The 17,749-nt window shown below is 35.9% G+C and overlaps 2 protein-coding genes across 3 annotated transcripts in view; one reads left to right on the top strand and one right to left on the bottom strand.

Annotated features, from left to right (window-relative positions):
- Nucleotides 1–17,749, bottom strand: part of LOC145962677 (uncharacterized) — a 90,588-nt gene that overhangs the window by 30,032 nt on the left and 42,807 nt on the right. Inside the window, exon 1 of one of the 2 annotated variants that reach the window (XM_083083923.1) lies at nucleotides 13,687–13,708. The exons of the other annotated variant lie outside the window; for it this stretch is intronic. The gene's annotated coding sequence lies outside the window, so the exon portion shown is untranslated. Of the gene's footprint in view, nucleotides 1–13,686; nucleotides 13,709–17,749 lie in introns of those variants that run through there. 2 annotated transcript variants of the gene reach the window in all.
- LOC145963241 (uncharacterized) lies at nucleotides 4,880–5,859 on the top strand. The gene is made up of 2 exons (XM_083084971.1): nucleotides 4,880–5,566; nucleotides 5,644–5,859. Exons 1-2 carry the CDS (start codon nucleotides 5,321–5,323, stop codon nucleotides 5,857–5,859), a joined length of 462 nt encoding a protein of 153 aa, XP_082941097.1. The 5' UTR covers nucleotides 4,880–5,320.

Genomic DNA, 17,749 nt, shown 5'->3' with positions numbered 1-17,749 from the left:
GAACCAACAAACGTTATAATTAAACCAACAATCATCAGCGAATGATTGCGTATCGATTTAACCGCTTTTTGAACGAAAATGAAATTTTTCCGGCTAACTTCACGCTAATTTTTATTTTGTTGTTTAAAAAAAAAATATAAACCAACAAACGTTGAAATTAGGCCAACAATCACCGACAAACGACTAACAAACGATTAAAAAAAAAAAAAATTAAAAAAGTCGAAGTTGCCCGGCTAAGTTCCCGGAGGTCAGTTCAACAGTGGCCAGTTAGCTTAATTAGTAGTTGTGCTAAGTAGTGATGCCAACCACTGAAACAAAATTCGGTAAGCTATTTACAAGGTTAGATTTTGACAAGTTTACTCGTCCAATATCTTCAGCCAAGCCTCTTCTTTGTCTCTAAGACTCACAGCATCAGTCCGCTTATTTTCTATTATTAATTTATATTTTTTTATTAATGATACAAGTACCAGTTTTTTCTCATGACAAAAATTTAGTGCTCGTATACGATTTGTTTTGATATCCATTTTCATTTTGCGATGAAGTATCGTAATGAGAACGAAGCTGAATATTAATTATTTTAGTGTTCAATATATATGTATATATATTTTCAATATTTCTTATGTATATTTTGCGAAAATGCAACTTGTCAAAATCTAACCTTGTAAATAGCTTACCGAATTTTGTTTCAGTGGTTGGCATCACTACTTAACTACTAGTTAAGCTAACTAGCCACTGTTGAACTGGGCCTAAGCCATTTATCTATATTATAACGATATGGAACCGCTGTTTTTTCTAACTGCTGATAAAACTTATTTCTAACTTCATCGTACTTGACACAAATAGACGCAATATGGTGAATATCTTGAATCTTTGCTCCACAATCATATCTTGGACTATCTATATACTCTTTTCTCGCTAACGATTCATTTAAATTGTAATGATTAGCTCTTAATCTATTAATCAAATACCAATCCTCTTGGTTCATTCAGATTGTTGAACTAGGCTTTAGGGCTATCCTTATTGTAAAAAGTGTTAAAATATTTTACACCCTTGTAAGTACCTTCTCTTTCTAATCTCTCTCTAGTCCTATTATACATTTCCTTTTTAAAAATAATTTTCCAATCGTTTATCGGAAGCTTAATTTTATCGTCAGCGTCTTCATCTGTCGCTTCTTTAGTTAGCATGTCTACAAGTTCATTTCCTTGAATTCTTGAGTGACTTGGAATACACCCTATGATAATCTTGTTTTTACAATAACTATTAGTCTCATTTTTCTCTTTTGATAGATCAAAAACTCTTTCTCTTATTTTAGTAATATATTTACATTTATATACATTTATAGAATTATTCATTAACGCTTTACAAGAACTTAAAAAATCTGTAAGTATCACGACATCAGTCTTAAGTTATTGTCCTGAACAAAACCTAGAGCCTTTTCAATAGCGATTATCTCTACACTAATAAATATGGAACATTTATTATTAATACTTATACGCTATATCACTATCTTCTATTGCTAAACCTATGCCTACGCTTTTTTTGTCATCCTGCTTTGATCCATCTATGTAAATGACTTTATAGTCTTCTATAAGATTATATTTATTTTTAAAATTTAGAAGTAACTCATGATCGCTGCAAGAATCACGTTTCCTTCTCATACCTATATCTAAGTCTATCTCTATTTTTTCTGTTAATGGCCAATAATTATTCTTATAAACCTCTAGTTTTCCTGTCCGTTCTACTTCATTTTTAAATATTTTAAAATCTCCAAGTTTTCGTGAACATATTTAGTCCTCCTCCAGGATTATTTAGTCTGTTTATACTTTCCATAATCTCTAATCTATTCATCATTCCTATCATATCATTATTACCATATGTACATAACTTTAGCCAATAGTTCATAGCTAAAAAACCTGCTCCCTATCCTCTATCTCATTAGGTTAAATTCTGCAATCATCACATTTGTCGGAGTGCTATTTCTATATCCTAATGCAATTCGTACTCCCTTATACTGTAATCTTTCTATCTTATCTCTATCTCTAAGAATTTTCGGAAAATATACAAATAAACTATAGTCTATTTTGGATCTAATAAAGCTTTTAAGGGTCGTCTACAATGGCCGTAACATTATAGGGAGTCAGGTTATTAAAGACCTCCTATTAACTGTCGTTCGATGCCGGGTGGATTGATACATTCAGTTTGTCTTTATAAAAATATATTTTACAACAAAGGAATTTACAACTATGGTTTCAGTCTTTGGTAACTTACGTCCGCTTCGGACGACGAGACACACTAGAGTGAGTGCCTCTATGTCTTTGGTGGATCGGGGCGAGGTATGTGATGGCGCTAGTGCGTTCGTAAAACCTAACCCATTCATCTGTATTTTGTCCAGATAGAGGGACGCCATAGTCAAGAGGTACATTAGAAATAGGGCCAAAATGTGGAATCAATGTTAACAGCGAAATACCTTTATGATGTTCCACTTGAGTTTGCATCAAAAAATCTCTATCCGATCTTAAAGTCGCTTGTGTATTCGTAAAATAAGTACGATTCAGCTTGTTAGCTCCTTTTACAGTACATTTTGTGCAACTGTAGTAACCAGTATGCGACATGATATTTAAGACAGCTGCTTTCACTGGAGCATCACAAATTAATTTATCAATTTTAATATTATACGTCTTCCTCGGCAATGATAGCCGGTTGTAATTAAATCTATTGTTTCATCTACAAAGTCTTTTAAGAAATCATTAAAATCTTTAGGTTTTTTATGCCCATGATAACATCCGATTAAAAATATTTGTTGAGAACAAGGAATTGAACCCAAAATAGGGTATAAAGAACTACCAGATGATTTGAATAACGGAACTCCGTCAATATTGATAGAAAGATATAGAATTTTCAAAGTTTCATCCGAACTAATTTCTTCAGATAATTTTTCTAAACATGTTTTCAAACCGTTGTGCCAATAATAACCTGGTTCAACAAATCTAATTAGACCGTTTGTAGGATTCCCCAATAATACATTGGCTTTTGCCGGTAATTGTGGATATCTATTCGATTTTCTCAAAACCATTCGACAACCCTTATCCGAAAGCTATGAATAACGACGGAGAGAGATCAAAAAGCGCAAACATCGACGCAGTCCAGGCAGTGCGCTTACCACCATTTTGGAAAGACAATCCGGCATTATGGTTCGCACAAGCCGAAGCAGCTTTTGCAATACACCGAATAACAAGTGACGAATCAAAATTTCGCTACATAGTACTCAATGCTGATCAACCCGTTCTTCCTTTCGTGGCGGATTTGATAACTAACCCACCTGAGCAAGACAAATATCAAACCTTGAAAGATCGCATATGCTCGATTCTGGGAGAGACAAGTGCAACGAAGATCAGAAGACTTTTAGGCTCACATGAATTAGGAGACGAGAAACCCTCCATCTTCCTACAACGTCTACGGAATTTGGCAGCAGGTCAGGTAACGGATGAAATTCTAAAATCTATATTTATGGAACAACTCCCAGAAAGTGTGCGTACCATCCTGGCAATTAGTGAAGTTCAAGATTTAGCAAAGCTAGCGGCCCAGGCAGATAAGGTCGTAGAAATGACCAGACCAGCAGCGACAGCAATCCAGACTATCACCGAAAAACAGACCGACGAAGACAACCAGATCCTGCAGGAGATTGCGGAACTGAGGAAACAAGTCAAGAAACTCTCCGTAAGAGATACAGTCTGTAAAGTAAGAGCGTGTACGGGTTAATGTGTAGAAAAATTTATTTTTAATGATTTTTAAGTACATGGATTTGTTGTACTCCATGAGAAGAAAAATGCTATACCATTAATAATGAGTCCAGTCACCACCGGCATTGATAATTGCCTGGCATCTCCGAGGCATACTTTCCACTAAGTTGACTGCGTATTCGTTCGGTAAAGACCTCCAAATGAGACGAATTTGTCGTGTCAGCTGCTTCAAAGTGCACACTCTTTTTCCTCGAAGCTTGTGCTTGAGATATGCCCACACATTTTCAATGGGATTTACGTCTGGCGATTGCGATGGCCAATCAAGTGTAACGATGCCAGACTGCTCTTTCCACTCGGTGCAAAGTTTGCTCCGGTGTTTTGGGTCGTTGTCTTCCTGTAAGATCCAGTCCTCGTTTTTTTTTATGAAGCATCGTTCAGCAGTCGGCAACAAACACTTCTCATAAATTTTAAGCATTTTCGGAGCATTTAAATTGTATGTAAACAGATGTAATGCTCCAAAACCCTGTTTTGAAAAGCAGCCCCAAAGATGAACTTTTACAGGGTGTTTAACGTTGTATTAATCTATTGGTCAAGGTTGACCAGGAACGTCGGATGGTAATATATCCCCAAACAGAAGCTTCGTCCGTAAAGATCACGTTGCTCCAATCTCGGTCCAAATTCTCCTTTGCCCAAGCGAGTCTTTTCGTCACATGTTTTTCGCCTAACAGTGGTTTCTTCATTGTGCTTCGATATTTGATGTTATGCGCAAGGAGATGGGTTCGAATAGTTGTATGTGATACTTCTATACCTTTCTGTTTTAATTTTGCTGCTCCTTGTCGCAACGTTAAGGTCGGGTTCCGCTTAAACAAATTCACAATTTTTTTTCCATGTTCGGCGTCACTTTGCCTATCGAGCCACGTTCTGGCAAGTCATCGACATTTTTGGTCCTCTTATATTGCTGAACCCACTTAGCGACGAACGATTTTGACTTTCCCATGTATTTAGCAGCCGCTACATATGACATTTTTGGTCCTTTCGGGTGAGAACAAAGGAACACAGCCTCGTAGCGCGATGCGTATGCGGCACTCATGGCGGTTAACGTGTTTCTCAGATAAGAATTCGACGCCAATTGAATCTTTTGTGACAAAGCATTCACGACAAAGATTCCATCTATCGGCTCACAAAAAAACTAGGACGATATTTGAAGCCAACTGCCATTTATGCCGTACACGCTCTTACTTTACAGACTGTAAATATAGGCGACGCAGTAGATCGCGAGGACATTCCAGCGGCCGAGAACGAGCAGACAACCGCGAACGTTCACATCACCGTCAAGACCGCGAAGGTAACGCCGAGTACTGCTATTATCACAACAGATTCGGCGACAAAGCGTTTAGATGCGCACAACCTTGCACATTTAATAAGCCGAAGGCGGTGGAAAACTAAACCCGCCGTCGCGAGTACAGGCGGTCGTCGACGGGGTGGTTAGAAATAATAAACGCCTGGCAATAACCGACAAGAAGAATGGCATTACGTACCTTATAGATACGGGAGCAGACATCTCAGTAATCCCGAAGAGGATGATGAGAGGAAAGCTCACACCCGTAGATTTTCAACTGTTCGCAGCAAACAACACAATCATAAATACTTACGGCAGCAGCTCACGAGTAGTGGATTTAGGACTGCGACGCTCATTTAGATGGCAGTTCATCATAGCTGATGTCCGACAGCCGATCATAGGCGCAGACTTCCTGGCGCACCACGGGATTCTACCGGATCTAAAGAACAGAAGACTGGTCGACGAACAGACTCTACTGAGTACCAAGGCAAGGATAACCACAGGGAAACAGCCCACCGTTGCCACAATAGACAAATGATGCAAAGTCAAGGAACTCTTACGCAGGTACATCGAAATCACACGTCCTACAGCGCTCAAGAAGACCGTACACGATGTGAGACATCACATCGTGACCAAGGGACCACCATTGGCAGAAAGACCACGCAGACTGCCCCTAGAAAAGTACGCAGCCGCGAAACGAGAGTTCGAGACGATGTTGGCACAAGGAATATGTCGCCCCTCTTCATCACAATGGGCAAGTCCGTTACACCTAGTACGTAAAAGCAACGGAGAATGGAGACCGTGCGGAGATTTTCGTAAATTGAACAGTGTGACGATCATGGATAAGTATCCTCTACCTCACATACAGGACCTTACATACCACTTAGCTGGATGCACCGTTTTCTCCAAAATAGATCTTGTGAAAGCATACTTTCAGATTCCAGTAGCGGAAGAAGATTGCTATAAAACTGCAATAACTACACCATTCGGATTGTATGAATTTTACAGAATACCATTTGGTTTGCGAAACGCAACGCAAACTTTCCAAAGATTTATTGACGCAGTTCTAAGAGGACTCGACTTTTGTCACGGCTGTATCGACGATCTGTTGGTAGCATCAAGACACGAAGAGGAACACCGAAGATATCTCGAGCAAATATTTCAACGTTTAAAGGAGCACGGACTATTTATCAACGTGACAAAACGCGAATTTGCGGAAAAAGAGGTCGAATATCTCGGATACACAGTCAACAAAGAAGGAATACGTCCGACGAACGATAGAGTAAAAGCCATCGTTGATATCAAGAAGCCGAACAATATAAAAGAGCTTAGGAGATATCTTGGGATCATCAACTTCTATCACAGATTCATCAAAAATGCAGCAGCCATTCTAGCTCCATTAAACGGATATCTGACAAGAGCGAAGAAACGCGACAAGCGGCCAATAGAGTGGACTACACAAGCAGAGGAAGCCTTTCATGAAAGTAAAAGACGTTTAGCAGAGACTACCCTACTGGTTCATCCACGAGGAAACGCCAAACTACTCCTCAGAACAGACGCTTCCAACGTAGCCACGGGAGCGGTATTGGAGCAGTATCAAGAGGGAGAATACAAGCCATTAGGATTCTTCTCTAAGAAGTTATCTGAGGCACAACAAAACTATAGCACATACGACAGAGAACTCCTAGCAATTTATTCCGCATTAAAATTCTTTCAACACATGACAGAAGGACGAAACGTAGTTGTGCTAACGGATCACAAACCACTACAATACGCGTTCTCTCAAGCTTCTAATAAAGCCTCTGAACGGCAAAGGAGACAATTAGACTTTATAAGTCAGATTACTACTAATATTGTCCATATTGCAGGGCATGAAAACCAGGTAGCGGATGCACTGTCACGAGTAGGAGCAGTGAACCTACCAGTTATCGTCACAACAGACGAACTTTACGAGGAACAGCAGAAAAACGAGGAACTCAGAGCTCTACTGGAGACTGAGACATCACTCTCACTAAGGCCACTACGATTAGACGGAGGAGACAAAACCATATACTGTAGTGTCGACAAGGAAATTCGAATATACGTACCGAGAGTATTACGGAAGAAAGTTTTCGACAACATACATAATCTGTCACACCCAAGTGGAAGGACAACAAAGAAAACAATCGCACAAAGATTCGTTTGGCCAGGTATGCAGAAAGATATTGCTAACTGGGCTAAGACATGCTTACCGTGTCAGAGAGCGAAAGTCCACAGACACAATCACAGAATTCCAGAGAGAATTCCAGTCCCGGACGATAGGTTCCAACACGTACACCTAGACATCGTAGGACCGCTACCCAACTCTAAAGGAATGAGGTACTGTTTAACCATGATCGACAGGACAACAAGATGGCCGGAAGCTACACCAATAGCGGACACATCAGCGGACACTGTAATAGACGCATTTTTTAATACATGGATCGCATGATTCGGAGCACCATACATGACAACCGACAGAGGAGCGCAGTTCGTGTCAGCAATATTTGAAGCGATGGTCAAGCTAATAGGAAGTCGGAGAATCCGAACGACAGCGTATCACCCGCAGGCAAATGGGATGATCGAGCGATGGCACCGATCGCTCAAGGCAGCAATCATGTATCACGGCACCACGGATTGGACTAATGTACTTCCTATGGTACTTTTAGGATTGCGAAACAGTTACAAGGACGACATTAAGACATCCGCAGCAGAGATGGTCTACGGAAAAACACTACAGGTACCCGACGAATATTTCGCAGCCGAGGAGCCCACAGGATGCCCGGACATGTTCCTGCAGAAACTACGCGAGCGAATGCGGCGAGTAGGACCGAAGCCCACAGCGCATCACATCAAACAAAAGGCCTTTGTTCACAAGGAGTTGGAGGACTGTACACATGTCTTCGTCAGGTTCGATCGAGCGACCAGATCCCTAGAACAACCATATGAAGGACCTTTTCCCATAATCAAAAGACTGACTGATTTTTTGTACAGGATCAACTACAAGGACCGACCGACTGAGATCAACATTGACAGATTGAAGCCGGCGTTCATTGAAAGGGCTAGGGAGAACCAACAACTACCTGAGGATAATTCCCTTCCAGAACCTTCGTTAGCTGAGACAGAGAAAGGACATCTTGCACGAAAAATTAGATTCACGACTCCATGAACGGAGTCACTAAGGGGGGAGTGATTGTGGCGTCCCTCTATCTGGACAAAATACAGATGAATGGGTTTACGAACGCACTAGCGCCATCACATAGCTCGCCCCGATCCACCAAAGACATAGAGGCACTCACTCTAATGTGTCTCGTCGTCCGAAGCGGACGTAAGTTACCAAAGATTGAAACCATAGTTGTAAATTCCTTTGTTGTAAAATATATTTTTAAAAAGACAAACTGAATGTATCAATCCACCCGGCATCCAACGACAGTTAATAGGAGGTCTTTAATAACCTGACTCCCTATAGGTTAAAGTAAGTTGTGGAACTGGGTCTTAATGTAATATATGTTATATCGTAGTTATATCTCATATAGCGAAGGACTAATTTAATTAAATTAAATTAATAATAAAGTAAATGATAAAAGTAAATGTAACTTGTAAAATTGGAGATGTAATTTATTTAGAATTAAATTCTTGCTTTATGCCTCAAATAGGCAGTATATGAATAATTTTCCATTTATCATATTGATTCCAATCAGTTTAATATTCTGAATCTCATCTGCTTGTATCAGATATCAGAAATTAAAGTGATAGAAATTAAAATGATAATTACTATATTTTTAGTCTTTTATTCATATTCGCGACTTTATATATATTTCTGACAGAAATTAAATTACGAGAAAGTACAGCTCACGTAGCGGTAAGTGAAGGAACTATCGAATCATGCAAACTCTTCCGTTTCTGCCGTCAATCTGCTATCAGAGATTGTGTGCGCAGATCCTGCTCGATTTTTGTTATCAATTTGCTATCAAATTGCGCCTCACAGATTCTGTTAAATTTCTGCTATCAATTTGCCGTCAGTTATATCTGCAGGCTTTACTCGCTTTCTGTCGATAATTTGACATCAAATTTCATTGCGCAAATCCTGTTCAATTTCTGCCATCAATCTGCCGTCAGTTATATCAGCAGGCTCTACTCGATATCTGCCGAGAACTTGATATCAAATTTCATCGCAGATCCTGCTCGGTTTCTGCAACCAATCTGATATCAAACTGTGTTGCACAGATCTTGCTCGATTTCTGCCACCAATCTGCTATGATAATTTTAAACAAATCCTTCAGTTTCTGCTATCAAATTATGTCAGCAGGTTTTGTAACATTTCTGCTGACATTCTATTATCATTATTTGATATAACAAATTTTTTATACAATCTGCAATCTTACTGTCAACAAAAATTTGTAGCAGAAATTGACAAAATCTGTTTGAACAGACTTTGCTGACTGGGTACTCCTCCTTGAGGTCCTTTATGAACCATTCTTTCTATCGTATTTTCTTTGTTAATCACAAATTTAGTTCTTCTTTCCTTTATACATTTGTTAACGTATTTAATGATCTTAGAAGGGTATTCTTCCTGGATTAATTGATCAACTAATATATTTCTTCTAACATTGTCATAAGCGGAAGACACATCTGAAAAAGCAGCAATTGTATTTTCTTTTTTCAGCATACTTATTTCTACACTTGCAGTTAACTTAACAATGTTATCAATACAGGATTTTTCTTTCCTAAATCCATTCTGATTAGCGTCCAATTTGTTAAAATTTTCTGCCCACCAAACTAGTCTTTCATTGACCATTCTCTCTAGAATCTTTCCTAAGCAAGATGTCATTGATATTGGTCTTACTTTCTTATTTGCTTATTCTTATTTGCTTTGTCTATGAAAATGGTATGACTTTCCTTCCATTCTGAAAATAATAAACCTTTATCAAAATAAAAATTGAATAACTTCAATATTTCCTTCTTGGAATTTTGTATTTAATTTCCTTATCATTTTATAATCAATTTGATCTAATCTGGGCGATGATTTTTCCTTTGTATTATTACAAGCTTTCTCTAGTTGTTCATATATAAAGGGTTTATATAAATCTTCTGACACTTGTTTGTGATGCTGTCAATAATATTTATTATCTTCTACCCATGGAGGGGCGATTTTCTCTATCTCTTTCATTATTATCGATTCTCTTTCTGTATTTTGCCATTTGTTCCAGTCTATAACATTGAAACTGTTTTATATTACTCTCATCTTATTCCAAACATACTTAATATCAATGTTCTTATTTATAGTGCTTACGAATTTTCGAAAAGTGTCTCTTTTCTTTTGTTTAATAGTCTTTCTTGCTTCCGCTCTAGTTCTTTTGAGTTCAATGTAGCTAATCAGATCTTTCTTTTTAATGTATTCTTTTAGGTTTTTTTTCCTTTCCTCAATTGCATGTCTGCAATCCTCATCCCACCATTTTACAGGATTTCTAATCTTTTCATCTTTCTTAGCTTGGTTCCTAGATGGTTTCTTCTTTTCTTCTTTTTTCTCTCTTGCTCCTGTTCCATAGGTTGTTATTCTACCCAGATAATCAAATCTGTTAGAACAGATTTTCGTCAAATGCCCATTACAAATTTTAAAGGCAGAAATATTACAGTTTGTATAAAGAAACTGATATATTCGATTATGTTGCCAGCATGTCAGTAGAAATACAACAAAATTGTTCACATGACTAAACAAAAGATTGTCAACAGAAACAAGCAGAACTTGTTAATATAACTGACGGCAGATTGATAGCAGAAATTGAACAAGATCTGTGCGGCGCAATTTGACAACAGATTGTCGGCAGAAACCGAGCAGGATCTGCGCAATGAAATTTGATGTCAAATTATCGGCAGAAATCGAGTAAAGCCTGCAGATATAACTGACGGCAGATTGATAGCAGAAATTTAACAGGATCTGTGAGGCGCAATTTGATAGCAAATTGATAACAAAAATCGAGCAGGATCTGCGCACACAATCTCTGATAGCAAATTGACAACAGAAACGGAACAGGGTTTGCATGATTCGATAGTTCCTTCACTTACCGCTATGTGAGCTGTACTTTCTCGTAATTTAATTTCTGTCAGAAATATATATAAAGCCGCGAATGTGAATAAAAGACTAAAAATATAGTAATTACCATTTTAATTTCTATCACTTTAATTTCTGATATCTGATACAAGCAGATGAGATTCAGAATATTAAACTGATTGGAATCAATATGATAAATGGAAAATTATTCATGTACTGCCTATTTGAGGCATAAAGCAAGAATTTAATTCTAAATAAATTACATCTCCAGTTTTATAAGTTACATTTACTTTTATTATTTACTTTATTATTAATTTAATTAAATTGAATTAGTCCTTCGCTATATGAGATATAACTACGATGTAACATATATTACGTTAACATATATTACGATATATCATATGACATATATGTCATTTTAGAAGAAAATTGTAATTAACTTGCCGATAATATTCTTATTTATCATCTGTAATAATCAATTTTGTTGCATTTATATAACATTAATAAAAGTAAGCGCAAATCTTGTGCAGTTTCTGCTGTCAATTTGCCATCAGGTTGCATGCGCAGATTCTGCTCGGTTTCTACTGGCAATTTAACATCAAATTGCACGCGCAGATCCTGCTCGGTTTCTGCTGACAGTTTGTTGACAGGTTATGTTTTACAGACTCTGTCGCCAAAACAAAAGTTTAAGGGCTTGAGCACAAAGATGTTGTAACTCTGGCAGCATGGGCAAAAAGTGAGATTGCCCAGTGCCATTAATCGAAGAAGAAGAAGAAGATGTTGTAACTGTTTCCGACAAAGTCGTATGCGTAAGTCGGAGACGTTAGTCAACACACAAGGATTTTACGTAAACGTAGGCCGTATCTTGTATTGCATGTTATCCGATACCTACGTTTACGTAAAATCCTTGTGCGTTGACTAACGTCTCCGACTTACGCATACGACTTTGTCGGAAACAGTTACAACATCTTTGTGCTCAGGCCCTAATGCGGACACAGATGTCTACGGTTCTGGTGTGGGATTCTGATCGAATTTGCTGCCAATCTGCTGCCAACCTGCTAACATTTTACTTACTGGGTAACTGCATTCTTCATAATTTCTGTAAGGAACATATACGTTTCGTGTTCCATTTTATTTTGATATTCTTCTGAAGTCAGTGCTGCCTGCTGATCTATAATTTCTTGTTCATACTTCTTCCAGTTTGTTCTTTTCGTAGATGGTCTATTATACATTTTTTTATACACTGCTCGTTTAATTTGAATGTCATATTCTATGGGGAAGTGATCTGAGCCCCAACTATCCTCAAGTTGGTTACATTCTATAAGTTCAAAAATATTAACCGCGTTAAAAAGTAAATCAATATTTGAAGCTCTTGTTCCTCCTTCACCAATTCTTAAAAGTGTATATCTATTTACAATGAACATGTCACTTTCTTCCATTTCTTCTAGTAGTCTCTCACCATTTTTATCTGTGTTAGCACAGTTCCACATAAGGGTGCCGTCACATGCGACTTAATTTGCGTAAGCGTAACTTGCGCCGACCAATCATCGTTTCATTTAAGTATCAGCTTCCGCCTAGTTATTTTATGCTCTTTACGCTATTATCGTTACGCCGAATCCAATTTTTGGCGGAAGAAACGCTGATGTATGTTATTAGTAAGCGTATCGTTCAGTGTTGTTCAAGATAGGATAGTAGGTTGAAGAGGCATCAAAAAGTTTTAATAAAATATGAATAACGATCAAATCTTCTTCCATTTTTGCCATCGTTTCCAAATAATTATTAATATTAAGTTAGAATCTATTATTATACAGAGTTTGTCAAAAGTGTGGAAACCCCTAAATATCTCACAAACGGTGCATTTTAGAAAAAAATGTTTCAGGCAAAAGTTGTTTGGTTTCAAAGGGGCCATAAGACGGTACCATTGGTTTGACCTTGAAGAGTCATTTGAAGGTCACGTGAAGGTCACTTCAATTTTTTTAAATGGAACACCCTATATATTTTTGCACAGGCTTGTAGCTTATCTCGAGAGCTTTCCAAAACACTATAATTAAGTACCTTTTCGTTAAGTACTTTTTGAGTTATGAGGCTTGAAATAATTTCTTAATTTTACATAAACCGTAAAATATCTTGTAAAATATTCATTTTTCGATTATCTTACCTTAATACTTTTATGTAGAAAATAATGAAAGGAATCAATTGGTGTAAAGAAAACACATAGTTGTTTTTAAGAAAAAATATGTAATTGTTAATTGCAAATTACATATTTTTTCTTAAAAACAACTATGTGTTTTCTTTATACCAATTGATTCCTCTCATTATTTTGTACGTAAAAGTATTAAGGTAAGATAATCGAAAAATAAATATTTTACAAGATATTTTACGGTTTATGTAAAATTAAGAAATTATTTCAAGCCTCATAACTCAAAAAGTACTTAACGAAAAGGTACTTAATTATAGTGTTTTGGAAAGCTCTCGAGATAAGCTACAAGAGTGTGCAAAAATATATAGGGTGTTCGATTTAAAAAATTTGAAGTGACCTTCACGTGACCTTCAAATGACTCTTCAAGGTCAAACCAATGGTACCGTCTTATGGCCCCTTTGAAACCAAACAACTTTTGCCTGAAACATTTTTTTCTAAAATGCACCGTTTGTGAGATATTTAGGGGTTTCCACACTTTTGACAAACCCTGTATACTTTTCTGTGGGTTAAAACGTCTGAATTACTTTCTAAATATGTAAATACTAATATTCAAATTTTAACTTTAAATTTTAATTTTTACTAAATTATTATAACATAATTAGGATTAATACAAGATTAATAATAGATTTAATATTTTTTTGAATGGTGAACCTACTGGTATCACCGATCGTCCTTAACGTGGTCTCAAGAACATATGTACTGTTTTAAAGTTAAAACGATTGAAGTAAATATATACTTCAATCTTTTTAACTTTATAAATATTGCGTACATTCCGCTTCACACATACTTGTATGCAGAGCATTGGCTGCGTTCAGCAGAAAAAGCTGCTTTGCAACTGTTGTAAAATTCGTAAGCTTGATTGGGTATGCTCTTAATTTTGACTGGATCTAAGAGCATACACCAATCAGATTCACGAATTTTACAACAGTTGCAAAGCAGCTTTTCCTGCTGAACGCAGCCATTGGTTCCCCATGATGCGTACTTTTCGAGACACGTAGGTTACGAAGACCAATCGCAAATCTTCTTAGCATTTCCATTAGAGTGTACAACGGAAAATCTAATCCACAAATGGTTGTATTTGTTACGCATTCCACACAATACGCCCCATGTGAAAACCGACTTTCAAAATGACGTAACTTCAATTAAAAATTACTAGAATACGCAAGTTACGCCACATGTGACGGCACCCTAACAAAGACTGGAGCCTCCTATTGATTCCAGCATTCTGTTCCACGTACCTTTCCTTAGTGTCTTCCCAGGTTTTCTATATAACCCGATTATTTTTAAATTCTTTGATAGATTCAAAAAATTTAATCCAATTATTTCAATATCCGTAGTCAAAACGTCTATATTTTTAATTTCTACTTGTAAATTTTTCTTAAAAATTATAACAATGCCTCCTCCTCTTCCTTTCTGCTGGTACGATCTACACTTAATTAATGTATTATACCCTGTAACTCGAAATGTTTCATTTTTTTGGGCTTTTATTTCTGTAATGATATTAATGTCATAATCTTGAACCTTTTTGTACAATTTTTCCTTTTTATTCCTCCATCCTCTTGCATTCCATAATAATATCTTAAGACGGGACGCCCGACAAAAACAGTACGTGAAATCCACGTTATTACCACGTAGATTAATATCGTTGAATCCACGTGGATATTCGAGTGGATAATCCGCTCAAAAACGGTACTAGAATCTACGTGGAATCTATGTGAAAATTTTATGAACTTTCGAGACATATTACTTTTTTCATTTTTGATAAGTGAATATCTTGGACATTTATAAAAGTATATAAATACACTCGGCCATAAGAATAATTTTATTTTTATTTTTATTTTATTTTTAATATACGCAATAAATAGGCTATCTCCCATTTATCCGTTTAATTTCAAATAATCTGTTCCATATTCTGAATCAACAAGCGATCCAGATTATTAAACAAATTATTTTAAATTAAATCAGTTTATTAAATTAAACTGACTAAAGGGACCGTCTACAATGAAAATAATATCGGTGAAGTGGACGGTGTAATAAGGCGTAAGACTAGGATTAATGGGAAATGGAAAAGAACCATTCGCTTACGCTTTACTCCACCGTCCACTCCACCAATATTACTTCCATCATAGATGGTCCTTAAAAGAAAAAATAAAATCAATAAAAAATTAGTTAAAAGGCTACAAGGACTTTTAACTAATTTTTTATTGATTTTATCTAACGGACCTTTATTTCATTATAATAATTTTGAAAAAATAAACTTCGGACCGTGTTAGTATCAGTTCTTTATATACACTTTATGACGAAAAGTTGAATACGAGTTAGCTAATTTGATGCAGCGCCGCATAGCGGCAAAGCGAGGAAGCATATTCTAAATACATATGTACTATTACATATTTAGAAACATACAGATATAATCTTTTTTTAGCAAACTTTTTTATCTTTCTGAAAGATTTCAGAAATATTGCAAATACAAAATTATATAAAATATAAATATTATAATATAATTATAAAAAACATGATGCAGGTATATTTTTGAAATATTTCAGATACAAAATTACAATTGAAAAATTTTAATAAAATATCTTTTAACATTACAATATTACCGAGTCGTTGAATGATTAATCATAATTTCAATAGAAATATCCACATGAAATCTACATTGATATTTCGAGAATAAAGTACCTCGATGTAATAATGAAAAAAGAAAGTTGTATCCACGTAGATAATTCGTGGATAAATCTGCATCCACATAAGCCACGTAAAATACGTAGATTCGACGAGGATGTGACGTAACTGTTTTTGTCTGTGGGTTAGCCACACCGATAGTGTTTTCAGAGACAACAGCTTGAGTGGAATCTTTTGAAATATCATGTTCACTTTGTATATCGAACTCTTCACCTGTTGATGAATTATTTCCTTCAATTGCAGTACTGTAGCGCAAAGGATGAATCTTTTTTAAATGTCTTAACAAGTTTGTTGTGTTTCCGAAATCCTTAAAGTTATTTTTACACAATTTGCATTGAACTGTTTTTTCAATTACGTCTTTATCATAAAATTGCTACACATGGGATGATTTATGTTTGAACATGACGCGTTTATCACGATTCACGATATGTCAGAAAGAGATCCTGGTCATAATTAGAGACGGGAATGCCTTGTTTGACTAAAGTCCTATAATAAGAGAGACGCGATCTTGTTCCTAATTTCTGATTGGTCGATTATAGCCGCCATGTTAGGCCCGCAAGGTCCCACGTGACTCATGTGTTGTATTGTTTATATACAATTTAAATAAACGCACACATGTAACCACGGTAAGTAAAAATGTTTTTTCTCTGTAAAATAACTGCAGGAGACTTCATTGAGATTGTGAGATCTTTATTTGTACCCAGTAATACACATATGTGCAACCCTAACCTCTTCATTCGTGTATCAGATTCTCATCGTAATTCGTCTTTTGCTCTATTTTAGATGGTAAGGTACTGTGCAGCGGTACTAAAAGCTGCAACGTAAAAGAAAAACAAGGTTTAATGCTATTTAGGTTTCTCTCATGCAGAGTATTTTATAATCTAAGACTATTTGTGTTATTCTCTCATGCAGAGTATTTTATAATCTAAACTGTGTTATTCTTTCATGCAGAGTATTTGATAATTTAAGACTTTTTATTTATGTTGTTCTCTTAAACAGAATATTTTTATTTATCAAATTATTTTTAATTTACAACTGTTTATAATTTTTTAGAGAATTTATAAGCTGTCAACTAATGTAAAACATAAAGTAAAGAATTTATTATAAAAATAATTATTTATTTTAGAATTAAAAGAGATACAATTTCACACACATATACATACACAGTGACTCGCATTAATATTTGGACACCATAATACTTTAAAAATAATTAATTTGTATACTTATTTGAGGAATTTTTTTGTTTTTTAGTAAGTTAATGCACAAAAGAATATTCAACAAAATATTAAAGTTAGTAAGTATTACGATGTCCCAATATTAATGCAAATCATTATATAATTATGATTATAAATATACAATTAATCGGTCTCAATTACATAATAGACAGAACAAATTAAAAACCATTAAGACTTCCTACGAACTGCTTTGTAATCTAATATTTTCAGCAAGTGCTTGCCAATATATAGCTCCTGCTTCATTACATCCATCTCACAAACCATATTTTGTAAATTGGCAAAGTCATTATCATAATGCACTTGAAGATCTTTTGTTTTTTCCTCCACTATTCTGGTCTGAAGCTTGACACACTGCATTTCATCCGCGTCAGATGATGGAACAGATTTAAGATTTAAATTGGACCTCTGCAAAAAAATCACGATTAGATAACAGCACTAAGCACGACAAATATTTGTAATTTATTTGCAAAAAAAAACTAA

The sequence above is a fragment of the Camponotus vicinus genome, unplaced genomic scaffold, assembly GCF_025532165.1.
Source record: "Camponotus vicinus isolate PSW18456_S1 unplaced genomic scaffold, iyCamVici1.0 SCAF_12, whole genome shotgun sequence".
In the NCBI taxonomy this organism is placed as follows: domain Eukaryota; kingdom Metazoa; phylum Arthropoda; class Insecta; order Hymenoptera; family Formicidae; genus Camponotus; species Camponotus vicinus.
Note: the sequence above shows the minus strand (reverse complement) of the source record. Positions and strands in the feature narration are given on the sequence as shown.